At 40.1% G+C, this 18868-nt stretch overlaps 1 protein-coding gene across 4 annotated transcripts in view; it reads right to left on the minus strand.

The window, feature by feature from the left end:
• Window positions 1-622: 622 nt before the first annotated feature.
• The window catches only part of SESN1 (sestrin 1), a 72877-nt gene continuing 54631 nt past the window's right edge, over window positions 623-18868 (minus strand). For all 4 annotated transcript variants that reach the window (XM_066613221.1, XM_066613229.1, XM_066613247.1 and 1 more), the window contains exons 2-10: window positions 14809-14874; window positions 13852-14052; window positions 12808-12990; window positions 8389-8628; window positions 5552-5699; window positions 3942-4054; window positions 3457-3647; window positions 2574-2718; window positions 623-1690 (exon numbers count right to left, since the gene is read on the minus strand). In XM_066613221.1, coding sequence (XP_066469318.1) covers window positions 1604-1690; window positions 2574-2718; window positions 3457-3647; window positions 3942-4054; window positions 5552-5699; window positions 8389-8628; window positions 12808-12990; window positions 13852-14052; window positions 14809-14874 — 1374 coding nt within the window. In that variant the 3' untranslated portion in view covers window positions 623-1603. The remainder of the gene's footprint in view (window positions 1691-2573; window positions 2719-3456; window positions 3648-3941; window positions 4055-5551; window positions 5700-8388; window positions 8629-12807; window positions 12991-13851; window positions 14053-14808; window positions 14875-18868) is intronic.

Below are 18868 nucleotides of genomic sequence, written 5' to 3' on the forward strand. Positions count from 1 at the left end.
ATAGTCCTCCTCTACCTGGTCTCTTTAGCCTGGAATGGTGGCAGCAGAAAAACTACTAAGATTTTTTCCCCTGTTCAGTTGCTAGTCCAGTAATGGGAGAGGGGAGAGCATGGGTGTGCTAACCACTAGGTACTACTTTCCTTAGTAAGCCTGCGTTCTCCTAGGACTCACTCCACCCCTTTCCCCTGACAAATGCAATATAAAAAGAACCAGATCCTGTAATGAAACCAGTTTTGAAGGGCTAAGCAAAAGCTTTTTTCAACAACCTTGAAGAACTGAGGATATTTTAGTATGGAGAGATTACCAGCCCTAGTGTTGACAGAAGGACAAAGTCTGCAAAATGAAATTGTTTCTAGACTCAGATGAAATACATATAGCAGTGTTGTTTCAGTCAAAATCAACTTAAGAACTGCAAATTTGGCCTATGAATTTTCGATCAGCATAAGCCTTGTATTTTTGCCTAGAGGAAATAGCAGATGCTTCCTGTTAAACTGTCAAGAGTTGCAGTTTAGCTTTTGTTCTTTTCCCTCAAACACAAATCATAAATATACAACAGTTGAGGGCTAGACACCTCATTCTGTTCAGTGGGCAAATACTAGTTTTAAGAATAAAATGCCTGAAATAAGAACAAGAAAAAAATGTTTATTTTAACAATTCAGTAATACTGACAGATTTTAGAGCAGTTTGTGTTCATACAAAAGTATTCATGTATTTTCCAAAATCAGCTCTATATGAAAACTACCAGTTATTTTTGCTGTTATGCTATTTTCCTGCTTGACTATGTAAGCTGATGCTAAGTGACAGACCATAGCTCTGGGTAAAGCAGTGTGATAAGGGACTGTGTAACAGTCTGAATTTACATTCCCACACCTTAGGATAGCTTCTAGGAACAACAGGCCAAGCAGAACAATGTTCATCCTTGTTCCCAAGTATTTAGCATTTCACATAGTTGCAGTCTAAGCAGCTCTGAAAATTCTCACCCCTCCTCCCTCTGTTGATTTAACCACAGCACTGTGAACAAGTCCAGGCCAGTAACATATTTCTTAAAGCTAAGCAACAGAAAGATGTTCCTGTTGCAATCAAAATGGTTAGTGTGAAGTACAGTTCAGTTTCGAGTTAAGAGCAAGGGCTTTTCTCTAAAACCATAGAAAATATAGGCTCAGACAATAGCATTGCTTGCTTTCACTTATAGCTTAATTGGAATCACTATTCTCTTCATTCCACCAGCGAGTACAGCAGCATCAGGACATTTCTGGAAAAAAATCAATCATTCTTGTATCAAAAGCAGGTGTCCTCTTAAATTCTCCTCATGCTTCAGATTTTATCTACTTGCCACAATACAAGATTTGCATAATTAACTACTTTGCTGCCACAAATCATGATTTCCTGCACAATCAGAAGCAGACTGTAGTGATCAGGGAGTGTTTTTGCACATCAGGCTCACAGGCAGCAGTGACTCCATCAAGGAAGGAGCTGAAATTTTAAAAGTTATGGCACAACAGATCTCATAGCTTTTAGCCACCTCTAGTCCTGGAGTTTGTCAGCATCCCCTGGTAGGCAGCATCTGCTGGACTTTTCATCAATGTTAAATTAGCCCACAACTTCAGGTCATGTAGCGAGTAATGGCTCTCAGAGCATAAAGCAGTTCAGCCTGCATCCGTGCTTCTATGAGAAGCAAATTGACATGAACCTTAAAAAAAACACACACACACAGCTGAATTAGTTTGAAATGTATTTCCTGTTAAGAGCTGCTCTGAGGTATGCAAAATTTATGGCAGTGTTTCAGCTACAGGTTAGAGTCATATTAATGATTGCCGGCAGAAGTATGCAAGGTCGCTTGTTGGGTTCTTGACTAGGCAAGGATCTTGTGAAAAGATCACATATATGAACTGCTGCCTTTAGGGTGGGGCTATACGTGCATCTCTTGCCATTTGTGCGAACAGAAGGCCTCATCTGTTGAGAGTCTCTGACTGCAATTTTGTGGTGGCTACCAACTCCTCTGACATTACTCTGGATCTATATATGGTATACAGAGAGTTTCTCATCAGCTAAGAGTATTGATTGCTTGCACTTATATTTACAAGGATCTAGCTACTGATAGAGCAGTAAATTTCCTTTTAAAATGAATGCAAAGAAAAAACCATGAGGATTCTCTGGCGAATGGACATGGCAAAAACAAAAGGTAAAGGAAGAGTACTGACCCATGCATCCCCTCTGGGTTAAGAGCTCCCCCAGCATAAACAAAAGGCACTGTGTGAGGCCTGCTCCCTGCCATGGCCCTTTCCAACAGTGAGCTGCAGGGGTATGAGAGGTATTGGTTCACCTTAAAGGGGCTTTCAGTTAGACTTCTAAAACTATTATATGGACAGACAGGACAACTATAGCAATTTTCAGTCTCCCATACCAAGTAGCAATTTAAACATTAAAAAAAATTGCTGACTGGAGAAAAATTAGAATACTGTATTCACTTGGAAGGGATATGAAAGTGGATGGGCATCACAACTGAAACAAAAGGAATGCTCATATCCAGTTCTGTCTAGCAGCAGTACTGCTCAATTGGATGTAGAATATACCTTCTCAGAGTGTTTGAATTGTCTCCAGAAGCTATCATACATTCTGTGTGTGGTCTTCTCTGGAGCACAGACCACAGTTTTAATGTAAACTTTAAAGCTGCGGTCCAGTAGCTGGTTAATTTCACCATAGTCATAATCATCGTATCTGTGGAATCAAAGCCAAAAACATGTTCATCTTGGCATCATCATGGCTGATATTTCTCCCAAATAATTTTTAGACATTATATAAATTATACCAATGTGCAGGAACAGCTATTCTGATAGAACTTGAGGCAGCTTCCCTAAAGCTCCAGCTGCATCCCAGCCACAGGTCCATGACCACAACTTTCCAAATATTCTCCTCTCCTGATTTCACATACAACTGAGTTCCTTCCCTTAGTGTGTTTCCTCATTTTCCACCGTGCCCTTACATAGTTCCTTAGAAGGCTATTGTATCTATTCCAAGCAACATGGTGTCTACTCAGCCCACTTTGCTCCTGGGAGCCCTGCAGATTTCTTCTTTTCTACAACTTGCTTACTTCTTTCTGGAGCAATTCCAGCCATCTTCATAGCTTCTCCAAGTTGTGAGCATTGTTCCAGAGTTGCATTTTTTAAATAAATACTGGATTTACTGGGGCAACAAAGCACTACTCCCAAGCTATTTGCTGTCCAGAGTGCAGCAAATAGACATTTTTGTCTAGAACAGTTGATAGGAATTCCTAAAAACTATTAGCTTTCCCATTCTCTTTCCAATTCATATCTGCTACTGCTTGGGACAATGTCCATTTTGATGGTAGGATCGTGTGTGTGTGTGTGTGGGGGGGGGGCTCATAATGGCAGCAATATTTACCAGAATTAACAGTGGCTAAAGCTGGCCTTACACAAAGACAACAACAGGACCAACCTTATTCCAAACATACAGTGGATATAATTCCAAATTGCCCGTCTAAGCATTGAAGTATCCACATCTTTATGCATGGCCATTGTGTTGTAAGTCAGATTGTAGGCAATCTGAAACTTCTCATCTATCAGCTGCCCCACATCTGGGTAGAGACGATTTACCAATGAATATCCATGGTCTTCCCATGAATAGTCCTTAAAAACAAAAGATGGGCACATGACTGCCAGCTTCCAAGGAAGATAGCAAGGTTACCTAGTATAATGCACACTGAACTTGAAAAATGGATTTTGATCGTTCAATAAAATAACCTCTTCATTTGTTCTATCCATAAACTTCCCCCTCCCCACCATTTTATATCTATGCGAGCCCTCAAATAGGCTAAGGCAATAGTAGAGTTGTCCAAATGAGCTAGCTGTAATCAAACACCAATTATACTGTTTATTCTCCAAATCTTGCTGCTTGTCAAATCCTTGCAGTATAGGTCCTACCTGAACATGGAAGGTAGGCACATGCATTCCATGCCTAGAAAAGTCTTTATAGCCATAGCTAGTATCCTCAAAGTGCCGAGACACATCTTTTGTTGGTGCTGATTCTTCAATCTCTGTTAAAAAGACAAAATTCCACAAGTACAAAAAGCATGAGAGCCCAGAAGCTTTCATTACATAATGGATGCAAACAGTATAATAATGGCATTTCTTTTTTGTCTTAAAGAAATAAAACAGTTTAAACTGATAGTGATAATTTCTTACAAGGAATTGTGAACACACAGTGTTGGAATTATGGGAGATATAATTCATCTGCATATGTAGTTGAAAATAGGGAGCACAATGTGTTTCTCATATTATCAACACAATAGATGCAAAATTATAGATGGCCAAATATGCCATACTTCTTATGTAAAAATTACCTTCACATGCTGTGAAAAAATTGGCTCGAGAACTTGTCTGACTTAATGGAGAAAATTGGCAAAACGATGATTAGGGATTTGTTACTAATATTGTTTCTCATGTTCTAGCAATGTTGTATTGTAGCAATATTAAACTGCTCTCCACTTTATAAAAGGGCTAGAAACACTTGAAAGCTTAAATTTTGTGGAATCTGGACTACATGCAACTTATAGGTTGTCCACCACTGCAACAGAACTCCAGTGGACAAGTCTTTTGTACAAAGAGTGAACCGAATCCACATGCTTTTCAACATTGCGCTGTACCATCTTTAACAAAAGGATCTCAAGCTTATGAGCTATCTAGGATTATTAATTTAAAAAACAAAAACAAAACTATAGCCAACAACCAGAAACCACCAAGTTTATGCTGGGGTGGAGTATAAATAGGCTTGAATTCTAAAAATAAAGGCCAGAAGAGTAATAGTTTTAAGCAGAATTTTGCTTACATTCTCCTATCTGGGATGAACAATTGCCAGTACTGAATGCAATCTATCAGCACTGCAGCAATCCAAATATTGTAAACCAACAGAATAGTAGTTCAGGAAGACTAAAACCCCAGCCTCACAGGAGCAACAAAAACATGATTCAACCAAGCTGAACTATAGTTCTGGTCCAAACAAGGCCAGCAATGGAAACATAGTCCATACTACACACACAATTATGCTCCAGACTGAAGTGCATATATGTAGCGCTGTCAGATACGCAAACAGACTGCAGACCTGCTGAGTCTTTGGAAGCTTTTCCATGTGGAAGAGGAGCCAATGGCTTCTTCTGGTGCTACTGTTAGCTGATAGGCAGAGGGAGCCTAATTATGCAGTATAAGCAATATTATGCAGTATGAGGCTGGGGCATCTCAGTGCATATATCCCTTTGCAACACACTTTCTCCCAGTCTGCATCAGTGTTGCTGCTGTACAGACATGCCTGCATACAGAACTGATTGACTGAATTGTAATCAAGATTAAGTCATGAAGGAGATTAGGGGTTTTATGTAGTGGTTCACTCAAGGCATAGAAAATATTGTAATCTGGAATGGTATTTAATTTGGTAGGCTTTGAGGGGGGTACATTTTAACCTTTCAGATTAAACAGAGTGTACTTCTCATGCTGCAACATGTATCGCAAGTTGAAATATTCTGTCTTTACATACATACCTGAGCAACACACTAACATGCTTTCTCTTTTCTCTTTTTCAAAACGAGTGGCCTTTTCTTCTTGGCTGGCTTTCACATCATCTCTACTTTCTTGTAGTTGTTTCATTTTTTCCATAAGTGCTTCTACTTCACAGAAAGGCTCTGTAGTCTGAACAACAGAGAATCACGTATTTTAATACACTGGGATGTAGCACTGACAATAACTTTATACAATGACATTTGCAGGCAAAGAAACTTTGGGACTTGCAGTCTACCCTTGCCTTACTGCTTACCTCAGCACATCCAGGTAAAGAACTCTAAATATAGAATTAAGGAAGAAGGTTAGGACAAATTTAAGTGTCTGGAGCCAAGGAAATACAACTTTGCCCAATTTATGCTCCCTAGAACTTAACAGTGAAAGCCACATGGTCTCTATAGCTAGTTCCATATGCATTTATTAGGTACGAAGCTTAAAAAGTACAAATTTTCAAGAAGCCAGAGTTTAAAATCTGTGTAATTCTCATTTTGCAGTGTTAAATATTTACATACTTTAAAGAAAGAATGCCTGCCTTTTCCATAGTTTGCATATGGTTCATAGTTTGGAATCCTCAATTTTGAACAATGATGTAGTGGGAAACTGTAACTATTAATAATGTTTTAGCTATTGAACTTTTCTCTGTTTCTAGTGTATGAGATGCAAATGACAGAAGTGTGCATTATAGTAATAATGTATTCCAGGAAGTACATGCACATCCTACACTAGAACATGCTTTCAGTCAAGATGTGCCTATCCCTTCACTCTCTCTATACGAGTCCTTTGCGTTTTCCACCCTGCCCTCCAAAAACTTCTTTAGAGTTATATTGTAGACTCTTCCCCCAAATGCCCTCTACCAATTCATAGATCTTAAGCTTACCCCTTAAAAGCCTCTTCCCCCATCTTCCAGAACTGTTCTGTATAATAGGATCTTTTGAAGAACTAGAAGATTGTGGTACATATTTCAACCCGTCTGCTATCACATGCTACACTAAAGCTTGGTGAACACACCATCCAGTTTCTAGCTGCTTATCATTTCCATTTCAGGCTGTAGGTTGAAGTAAAGATTATAAGGAGCATAGAATTTTCATTTTAAAATAAAATGTGCTCTTCTACTGTTTTCTCATGCTGCTAAAAATATTTAAGGACCCCCTCCCCCGAAAACTAAACCACTTGTTCTGTAACCACTTTCCCTGACCCGAGGAGCCCTGCAGGCGCTCACACCTGGCTCCCCGCAGCCGGGATGGCTGCTGCAGGGACTGGAGGGTGCACCCCAGTCCCTGCAGCCCGGTCAAAAGGGAACGTGGAGCGATCGCACACCACTTCCGGTTTAGCAGAGCGGGGCGCGATTGCTCTGCTGTCACCTCCTCTGACCCGGGGAGCCCTGCCAAAGATTGTGCAGGGTTCCCCGCACCCCCGGGGGTGCTGTAGGGGGCGTGGGCAAGTGCACGAAGCCCCTGTGGCGCCCCTGAGCGGCGCAATCCTAGGGATTGCGCCGCTGTCTCCTGGCTGCCCTCGCCCCTTAAGGGGAAAAGGACCAGGACCCTCAGGCTAGGGCATCGCGACGCCCCAGTTTGAATACCGCTGCCATAATTGATCAGATTGTTAAATAACTTTTGAATGAGTTGCATTTTTAAGATGGAACTTTCTAAGACAACAAAAGGACTTCTGTTCACACATTACGTACAAAAAATCCCAAGTAAGGGTGCACTCTTAGTATCATAGCAATGTCTGAAATGCACGAACACTGTAGCCTCAGAATTAATGCATGCCTTAACATAACAAATGTTAACAAATCAGTCAGCCTTATTATTTTGTTATAATAGGCTTCACTCTTTCTCCTTAGTGACACTTCAGAACAGTACAATAGAGACTTTCAGTACCTTTGTGTCTGAAGGAAAAAAATCAAAGTAGCACTCTGCTCCGTTTCTTTAAATGATTAAACTAAGGGTTCAATCCTAACCTTTTCCAGAGTTCTCCATTAACACAGCCTTTTTCCATGAAGGAACTTCTTTTCATAGAGATTAAGGGAAGTCTCCAGTCCTAAGAGTCTAACACTCAAAGGCTGAGAGGCAAGAGAACAACCTCTATTTTGGGAGGCTCAGAGTAGGTCCATACTGTACATAGCAAATGTCACTGCTTAGCGCACAATGGCATTTGCTGCAGCAAACCCAAAGTGTGAACACCACACACAAGTGCAGGCATGCATTTGGGAATCTTTGCCCAGCTGGATTTTGTATGTTGGTGTTTTCTGCAATGAACACACAGAGTGTAGATGACACGCATACTATAGTAAATTCCAGAGCTACTCTCATTGCAACAAGCTTTGAAAACCTAGAATAAAATTTCACTTGGCAACAATCCATTCGCTTTTGTTTACCATGCCATTAATTTCTGAAGCATTTCTACATACACAGAATCATATAGAACTTTTAGTCTCAGACAAAGCTATGGAACAGTGTTTGGAGAAAGCAGTTTAGTCTTGCCTCAAAATTTAAAAGTCAAATGAGAGTTTAAAATCAGACATGTACTTTATGAATGTGCACTCTTACAAACCTGGAAAGCAGTTCCCTTTAATAGCATACATTGCAGACATATTCTCATCATTATCAACTTTGTATAGACAAAGATTTGCTGATCAAATACTTACCCTTACACCACGTCACACTCAACAAGGCACTCATTTCTACCTTGTAGTTCATTTTTTTTTAAAGTACAATGCCAGTACAAGTTTTACAACAGTGCACATTCATCCCACTTGCCTGAGGAACTGCTCAAGCACAAAATAATATCCTGAACCAACAAAGAGATAGGAAATACTTACAGCAGCACTTCCAATGGAGTCCTGCGTCTCATACACACCATGGTTTCCATTTGCGATATCACAAATGCAATAATCACTGACAGAAGGAGGCCTGAATGTATGACCACCATCACAGTGAATTTCTGGGTTGATTCCACAGCCAAATGTGAAGGAGGAAAGTGAATGGTAGTGCGTAAGGAGAACTACAGCATGGATCAATTCTGCTAGTGACCAGCTATGCTCTTCTGTCTTTAGAAGTTGCTTCAAAAGGAAAGAGAGACAGAGAGAGATCATAAAGTAGTAAGAACCTACCTCTGAAACCCCACTTTACTTAACATAAGAAGAGCCCCGCTGGATCAGGCCAACAGCCCATCTAGCCCAGCTTCCTGTATCTCACAGTGGCCCACAAGATGCCTCTGGGAACACTCGATACAGCTTGATATCAGCTGTATATTGCCATTCCTTTGCATCTGGCATTCAGAGACTGGCTTCTCCTAAAACCCAGAGGTTGCATACAGTCATGACTTGTAACCTGTGATAGACTTTACCTCCATAAATCTGTCCAATCCCCTTTATGGCACCTAGGCCATAACAAAGTCTTATGCCAAGGAGTTTCACAGTTTACATGTCGAGTAAATAAATATTTTCTTTTGTCTGTTCTGACTCTTCTGCCAGTCAATTTTAGTGACCCCTGGTTCTGGTATTGTGCAAGAGGGAAGAGATCTTCCCTCTTTCCAGTCCATGCATAATTTTACATATCTAAATCATGTCCCCCCTCCGGCAACTTCTTTCCCACTGAAGAGTCCCAAACATTGTAGCCTTTCCTAGTAAGGGAAATGTCCCAGTACACTAATCATTTTGGTCTCTCTCTTCTTCACCTTTTCCAGTTCCACTATATCCTTTTTGAGATGTGGCAATTTGTACAATGGCATACTAATATTGGCCATTTTATTCTCAATCCCTTTTTAAAATTATCTCAAGCATGGAATTGGTTTTATTCATAGCCCTGCATACTGGGTCAACTTATCAGGATGTCCACCAGCATCCCAAGGCCTTTCTCCTGATCTGTCACAGGCACCTCACAACCTATCAGCATATATGTGAAATTTTGATTTCTTGCACCAGTGTGCATCACTTTGCACCTTCTTACAGTGAAGCTCACCTGCCATTTTGCCACCCATTCCCAGCTTGGGAAGATCCTTCTGGAGTGCCACACAAGCCATTCTAGACCTCACCAGACAGAAATGTTTAGTGTCATCTGCAGACTTGGCCACCTCGCTGCTTATCCCCAACTCCAGGACATTTATGAACAAACTGACAGAAAACTCACAGACTACACAGCAAAACACAGATTTTCTAACAATCTATCCTTGTTTGGTGCAAAGAGGTGCATTTTACTACAGGTAACGTAAAGCATGTAGCTTGGCATGCACATGTACATTTTGAGTGCAACACAGGAAAGCACAATCAGGACTAGGACTGTAGTGCATATTTAACCCTTTCCCTTTGCACCAGAATTATAAGCAAAAAACCTCTCCACCCATCCCAAGCTGCTGCTAGCCCCAGGTGGGAAATTCACACTGATGCCAATGGAAGCTTTCCTCTAACAGTGTTTCTCAAACTGTGGGTTGGGACCCACTAAGTGAGTTGTGAGCCAATTTCAGATGGGTCCCTATTCATTTCAATATTTTATTTTTAATATATTAGACATGGCATGTGACTGTGTTTGGGGAAATGTTATAGACCTGTACTTTTAATAAGCTACTATGTATATTCTTTAACTATGTTAGTCAATGGGACTTACTCCTGGGTAAGTGACTCCTGGGACAATCCTAGGTAGAATTTTAGCCTAGGATTGTTAAACATTTTTTTCCTGTTTGATGATGTCACTTCCGGTCATGACATCACTTCTGGTGGGTCCTGACAGATTCTCATTTTAAAAAGTGGGTACCGTTGCTAAATGTGTGAGAACTGCTCTAGAAGCTAACAGTGATTGGGAATGTTCACTGGAACTTTGATACAAAGGGAAAGTATTAAATACCCCTTCCTCATAGGCTGCAGTCCCAGTTCTGCCATCTCTCACACAGAGCTGCAATGTGAGTTGAGCTGAGTTGAAAAAATCAAAAACAAGAAACCACACGTTTAATAGAATATACAGCTTGGCCCTTCAGAATGCAAGTGACTATCCAGTTACAAGATTTTAGTTGGGGTTGAATACTTCATAGCTCTGCCTTTTCTTTGCAAAGTGTGAGAAATACACATTTATTATTCACCATCTTTTCCACAGGCTCAGAACAAGTTACATGATTTTTAAAAATAAGCATAAATGTGGAAGGCAAAGCCTCCTAGGCAACAAATAAGGAACAGCTTTGATAGCAGCAGCCATTCTACTTAAACACCACTGTTTAGTCATCAATATAACTAACTGACATTCTGTTAGGAGCAAAAATGCATCTTAAGTGGCAAAAATTTTGCAAAATTTAGCCAGATTTGTTTCTAGTTTGGTAGCATTAAAACTAATGGGGGGAAGCACAGACCTGCAAGTTTCAAAGACTCCTGTTTTTACATATGCAGAGCAAAATGCAGACGGTTCATCTAAGCATTCAAAAAGGAAGAGGCTTAAGTATTTTGGATGCAATTGTACAGTTTCCTTAAATGACCCTTGTTTCTCTACTCTCTTGGCTCCAGTTTAGATCTTAATTGCTGAGTTGCTTCTTTTTTATTTAGAATGTTTTTCTTTTACTGAATGTTTATTTTATTGACCTAAGCTGCCTTGAGCTTTTGAAAGATGAGGTAAAAATGCTTTTAGGGCGCAATCCTAACCAACATTTCAGCACTGGCATAGCTGTTGCATTGCTCGGAGTTGCATTGCTCTTATGTCAGTGCTGGAAAATTGGTTAGGATTGCAGCCTGAGATAAATAAAATTAAACAATATAACATGGAGTTACAAGCCAGTGGCACAAATTACAATTTAAGCAATATTGCCCATCCACTTGAAATAGATCAAGACAGACAAGTACCATAGCACTATGCCATGCTCAAAATAAAGCTCTTGGGGTATCCCAACAATGAACAGATTGTTAGAACATTGTTCAGCATAACCACTTAGAGTTTGTGTTCCTATGAAGATGACTGGAATATTTTAGCCTGTTATAACACAGTATGTACAGTCATCTCCCCATATCTGTAGACTTGGTTTCCTTGGTTTCACTTATCTGCAGTTCACAAATCCCCTCGCATAGCATTCATGTAATCCGTTTTTGTTATGTTCGCAGCACTCCAAACTGCTTCTTCTTCATGTCTGGTTGTTAGCACTTGCCCTCCAAGTGCAAAGAGGAAGTAGTTTGGAGGGCAAACACAGAGCAACAGTAAGTAAAGGGCTATCTGCTATCCATGGTTCCGGGTATCCACGGTAGCAGCAGGAAGGTATTCCCCCTGGATATGGGGGAACGATTGTACCATCAAACATTTAAAGAAACAGATTAAGAGAATTTCTTTAATCCAAAGAAATGTGCCAGGTTTTGTTTTTGGGTTTTTTTTGTTTTTTATACTTGTATTTAAGTATACAGGTGCAACCTATTCATCCACGGATTTTTTTATCTGCGGATTTGGGGTGGGGGTACTGAAAGTCACACACACCTTTGCCTCCTTTGCCCTGCGCTGGCATTTCCAGGCAGCCCAAAACATTGCAAAAAGGCTCTGCCTTGCCCAGGTAGGGAATAGCCCTGGAGCCATGGAAGAGGTTCCTCTTGCAAAGGAACAGTAACATTCCTGGAGCCCCTGAGCTGAAGAGAGGGGCGGAAAACCGTGTAAGCAGAATACGTGCAGCGAGGTGGAGCTCTCTCACTCACACACACACACAGGGGCAAGTGTGGTAGCAACAGAGGGGATTGCTTTAAAAAACCCAGGGAATGTTTGCTGATTTCCCCCCCCCCCCAGATGATGCAGGCTCTCCTGCTCCAGCAAGCCATCCCAAGCAAGCCTTGGGAAGCCTTGAAGAGACAGGTGAGGATGAGCAGAGAGCCGGACTACAAGTCCCAGAATGCTCCAGGGCAGAGGAGCTTCCATGATGGCGGTGGCCAGGGAGGGCTGCAGGGGCGGCAGCAGCGAAGAGGAGGAGGAGAACCTGCAGTGCTGTTGGGAGGCCATCTGGGACACAAAGGACGAGGCTTCCCAAGCAAGCTCACCATTCCAACTGTGAAAGAAGCAGGACAGCTGGCAACAGGAGGGCTGAGTACAGAGCAAAGCGGAGGGGAGGGGATTGATAACAGCTGCCTTAGTTTCCTTCCATCCGGAAGTGTCAGGCTGCAGCGCGTTTGCATAACTCTATGGAATTCAGCACAACGCGTTTTTTGTTAATCGCGCCGAGTCACGGAACGGCACTTACGCGGATAAATAGGCTCCACCTGTAAATATATAGCATATCAAAGAATACTAACTTCAATATGTTCTTTGGTAATGAGCCATGGTCTGTGTGCCAAAATTTTATTCAATTCGCCCAAATTTTGCAGTTTTTGAGGTGCACATTCTAGACCATTCAGCCACTTAGGGTCTCCCCCAACATGAAGAAAGTCATTGACGTGCAGATTAACCAAATAGGAGCACTGATGCCGAGCTGCAGCCTGCAGGGAGAAAAGAAAAATAACTATGAAATACCCTGCAGGGAAGCTCCTTGACTACTAGGCATAATTACAAGAATATGCTCAAGAATGGAAAACCTATGCATACAATCATGCTATACTGAGTAGAAGTTGTATGCAATTTTGTATAGCTTCAAAAGTGGAGAAAGCTGTAAAGAGAGTAATGTTAAACCATGTATTACAGCAGGTATAAATTCCTTCATATATGTATATATTTTATAAGCTTTATTGTTTTTAACACAGATTTTTCCAGTTAGATTTACAAGTGATTATTTTTACTAGCATTCAACATTTTAAAAAGTTTGTACAGGTATTTTTGTCTAGTTCTTCAAGTCTTTTCATACATAAAAGCAGATTAATAACAGTTGAGAATAATGTTTTAACAACAACTATCATTAGGTGGTGTTCACTTCCTCAACTGTCATTCCATTTACTACAGTTTTCCTGAAGAACTGCAGCAGTATTGCAGCTCATAGATATCTCAGCATATAACCCTCTTGGGCATGATTACCAAGGGCTAATGTACACATTACACTGAAACTTTTGATTTTTCCATAAAAGCAGTTTATGGAAAGGGTCTCTGAATTTGTGTAACCTCCTCCAAAGCTGTTATTAGCCCACTGGAGAAAAAAAAAATACAGGTTTCCCCTTTATGCATTCCGAACAAGAACACAGATGTACACAATATTACAAGATCATGATTTATTTCAACGGTAACATTACAAAATAGGAGACTTTATAAAACCACCAAGTTCCCCAAATATGGCTCATATGCACCATAACAGTGATTTAAAAAGTAATGCAAAAGGCTATTACAGCTCCTTCTTTCATCAGTTAACCTACCATGATACCTATGTAGTGTCGGTAGTGAAGAGGCAATGGTCCGTCCATCTGCAACAGATAATGCTGAGTTTTCAAAAAATTCTCTAGATACTGTGGGTGGAAAACCATCACCAAAGTAATGTTGTCCAAACGACCCAAAGTTGTAAAAGACTCTGCAAACAAAGTATGCATTTGAGTATCTTCAGAGCCCACTTGGATAATCTGTAGGGATTAAAAAGGGATCATTAGCAATATTTTTAAAGACATAACAACCCTATTGCACATTAGTTTACAGCTAGTAGTCCGAAACCATATTTTATGTCTTAATATACCGAATGAGATGCATTCATAATTATTAAGGGTTTTAATTATTCTTTCTGGTAGAACAGCTGTTGAATGGATCTTGACATCAACAATTTATAACTAGAAGACATCTGTTGAAATACAATGTTCTTGAAGCATGTTTTAATTGAGAAAAATATGAACGGAGCATATAAGTAGTGAAGGTAATGTAGTAAGGCAACCTATAAAGGTATAACAACCCCTACAATTTCTGAGAATTATTTAGACAGTTGGCTGTACTAGGAAACATGTTCATGACCAAGCTGTCTGGAATTCTGACCTTGGTCACAGCAGTAAGGCTTCTTATTTCCACCAGGGTCTTGTATCACTGAAACCACAAACCTGGAAGATCTCTTTCTCTCTCCCTCCCTCCCTCTCTCATTCAACTAACAGATGTATTCCATACAATTAAGGGGCAAGTCAATTCATATGGAAACAACCAGTACATGAACACTATTTTCTAACTCAGCAGAATAGCTGCCAAACTCATGATGATTTATAGTGGTCATCAGTGCGTATAATGCTTTGCAGATCAGCAGCTGATCCTCAGCCAAGATTAGATTTGGAAAATTCCCCCTTCCATGCAACAAGTTCACTGTGTACTGAGAAAACAATTATAGTATTACCACCACACACCTCCATCTCTGGGATGAATCTGCTTGGTCCTTGTCCCAGTGGCCTAGGAATTCGAATTCCAAGTTCCTAGGAAAAAAGATTACATTATCTGAATTTTTAGCTATAAATATTTAAACTGTGGTTTCAGGCAAAAGAAAGAACTCACCACTGAGACAAACAGAACTGTCCTTGTTTCAGAAGTGCAGTCTGGGTGCATGGAAATTTTTTATCCATGCTTCATAACTAACCACACTTGTTTACAGTATACTATACCACTGCCATTAAAAACAATAAAACCTGGTTTGCTGAAAACCTAGTTTTGCATAAAGTACTTGGCACAGTGTCCAGAACAAGGAGTTCAGTACACAGCTGCCAGCAGAGTAATGTCAGTGATACCAAAAGCTTTTGAAGTACAGCTGCACATCCGCAGATGTATCTTTCAGAAAGAAACACAGCTGTAATCTTATCTAGGTCTAAATTTTTTTTAAAAAAGTTATGCACTTTAACCACAAGAGTACGTGTAATAGGACTTAAAATTTGTTATTTAAAATGACAAAGAACAGGAGTAGTAATTTCTCAGATTAAGTTTAGAGCCAACCTGAAACTGTCAGCCACAAAACTTTCACTTAAACGCGACGACACACTCCAGAGCACCACTAACATTCCACAACTGGCTGATAATGGAACTCATTTTGTAACGATACCTCTCAAGGGCAACAGCACATGCTATATCCACCATACCAGTAAATCCACCAAATGCTTTCATAATAAGTGGTGTAAAAGAGAAACATTAAAAAAGAAATAACAGTTGTGTACATGCACAGCAAGATCTAAGGCAAATGCCACTTCTGAATGGGATGTAGCATGCAGTCAAAAAAGGAGATATTCTTCAACATAAAACTTGTTCCATTATTTTGTAGTGTGTGAAGCTGCTCAAGTCAAATAGCCTTACTGAATTCCTTTAGTTACTGCATTTTTTTTTACAACTACTCTTTGATAGGGGGGAAAACCCATATTGTGGTTTCATAAATTATTATTTCCTGACAAACACTCTGAACCCCATAACAGAAAGAACTCTTTTTTGTACCAAGTTAAATTATACAATCACCTTATTGGCCACCTGCATTGGTATTATATGGTATTAGATTAGAAGAAGCAATTACTGTTCTAATGTTCCAAAGAAATGTTTCCTAAAACAGTCTAAAAACAGACTCCTTGGATATTGAACAGTGAACAGTAACTGTTAGCAGAGGACTTAATTCTGCAAATCCTTGGACAGCAGCCTCTTGATCAGATACATAAACATACTAAAAGTAAACTGTGGGGTGTACAGTCTTGATAAGATCTAGCAGCAATTCCGAATTTGTATTTTGCCATATTGGTGTTTTTTAAAAGTATCTCATGACTCTGAGCATTATCTTACAGTCAGTTCTTTTTCGAAGGCATTTTTGGCACCAAGGTTTCTATGCTCCCACAATGTTTGGAGAAATACCACAAAATTTCCGTAGAACACTGCCTCTATTTACCATGTCCTCATAGTAGAGGACTTGGACCATTATTTTATTTATTGTTTTCTGTACAGTGACCAAAAGTTCACAGAAGTAGGTATTGTTTACTTTATTGTTTACAGTATGTTTTGTTTTATTGTTGCAATTACCATAATGGCTGGGGGGGGGGGAATAAATACCACGATGGGTTCTAGTGGAATTTGCCCACCGTTGACTGGGGGAAGAAAGGCTAACCCTATATCTTCCATACCCTCTTCAGAGCAGCTGTCCAGTAAATTGAACTGCTGACATGGACTTTTCTGTTTGACATGTTACTAACTATTTTTAGGATCTCCAATTACATGAAAAATGAGTTGGCATGTATGATGTATTTATACATTTACTACCAAGCGAGGAAAGCTTCTATTATTTAAGTTCAAAAAATATATTTCTTAAAAGTTAGTGAGTGGTGAAAGTACCTAATATTTTAAGAGTAAAACCTATCTAGGAGATTAACAATATTAACTCTGGCAAGTAAAGTATTCAAATCACATTGTTAGATCTAGGATTTCTGACTGCAGAATGGAATTCTCTTTATATTATTTCTGATACGGAAAAAATAAGTTACTGAATAAATGGGCACATTACTGCAATCTATGCCACAGTGGGTTTAATGAAGAGTTTCAAAAGGCATTTAATTCTGTAATTCTTTCTCCTGCACATTTTTGCAGTGACTAATTTGTTTTTAAAACTGAGTAAGAACATAAGAACAGCCCCACTGGATCAGGCCATAGGCCCATCTAGTCCAGCTTCCTGTATCTCACAGCGGCCCCACCAAATGCCCCAGGGAGAACACCTGATAACAAGAGACATGCATCCTGGTGCCCTCCCTTGCATCTGACATAGCGCAGGAGGTTTCTAAAATCAGGAGGTTGCACATACACATCATGGCTTGTAACCCGTAATGGATTTTTCCTCCAGAAACTTGTCCAATTCCCTTTTAAAGGCATCCAGGCCAGATGCCATCACCACATCCTGTGGCAAGGTGTTCCACAGACCAACCACACGCTGAGTAAAGAAATATTTTCTTTTGTCTGTCCTAACTCTCGCAACACTCAATTTTAGTGGATATCCCCTGGTTCTGGTGTTATGTGAGAGTGTAAAGAGCATCACTCTATCCACTTTATCCTTCCTATGCATAATTTTGTATGTCTCAATCATGTCCCCCTTCAGGTGTCTCTTTTCTAGGCTGAAGAGGCCCAAACACCATAGCCTTTCCTCATATGGAAGGTGCCCCGGCCCAGCAATCATCTTAGTCGCTCTCTTTTGCACCTTTTCCATTTCCACTATGTCTTTTTTGAGATGCGGCGACCAGAACTGGACACAATACTCCAGGTGTGGCCTTACCATCGATTTGTACAACTGCATTATAATATTAGCTGTTTTGTTCTCAATACCCTTTTGAATAATCCCAAGCATAGAATTGGCCTTCTTTACTGCCGCTGCAAATTGGGTTGACACTTTCATCAACCTGTCAACCACCACCCCAAGATCTCTCTCCTGATCTGTCACAGACAGCTCAGAACCCATTAGCCTATTTATTATTATTTATTATTATTATTTATTATTAGCCTATAGTATTTTAAAATGGCAAGGAGATAATATTTCTATGCAGATTTTTAATCTGTCTGAATTTTAAGGCTATTTGGGAAACAGCACAAGCCTATACACGTTTACTTGGAAGTAAGTCCCATTGTACCGAGACTGTACCTACAAGGAAAGGATGTTTAGGACTGTAACCTAAGTGGTCTTTCTTTTGAAAAATTATGATGTATACACACAGAACATTTTAAGAGATAAGCCATTTTGCCCTATTCCTTACTATTTTAAAGAGACCTTTAGTAGTCATGTAGCACATGATCACACTATAAAGAATAGTACTTATATTCTTGCTGCAATAGCTAACACAGTTTCTCTTCTAGAAATAATTGACTCAGGATTCAGTTAGAGGCATCCTGTTTTTTTAACCACATTAGTTTCAAGTATTTCCACAACTCTGACCCTGCCTACTTGTTTAGTATTTAAAACCCATATCACGTCAACAGAGATAACCTTAGAACACTTTTCTACCACATGAAACTACTGCATGTTGTCCTTGTCTGCCCTTCTATAAAGACCCAAATTGGAGTGGCAAGTGGAACTGGCCCATTACAAGTGCTGGCTATGAGGTTTCTTCAGTGGCTGGCTGCATTGTGCTGTGAGATGCCATCCAATTCTGCAACACAGTTGAAACTTGCATCAGAGAGTGGACAGAGCTATGTATCCCTGCCCAATTTCTGCAGCAACTGCTGCTTATATTGTAAAGTCGTTACACTACCTGGGTACAGACAGCATGCTGTAGCTAACAGATAAGAACACATATACGCTCCAACTACTATTTGCAGGGGGGGGGCGAGTGCTGTTGCAATGAGTGCCTTGGCTCTTAAGGCTGGTCAACAGCTTGACTGTGCTATCTCCCTATCAAGCATCAAAACAGGAGAACACAACACAATGACAGATAGACTAACAATCATATTAAGAATAAAAATATTCAG

Source organism: Tiliqua scincoides, chromosome 1 (assembly GCF_035046505.1).
Source record: "Tiliqua scincoides isolate rTilSci1 chromosome 1, rTilSci1.hap2, whole genome shotgun sequence".
NCBI lineage: Eukaryota > Metazoa > Chordata > Lepidosauria > Squamata > Scincidae > Tiliqua > Tiliqua scincoides.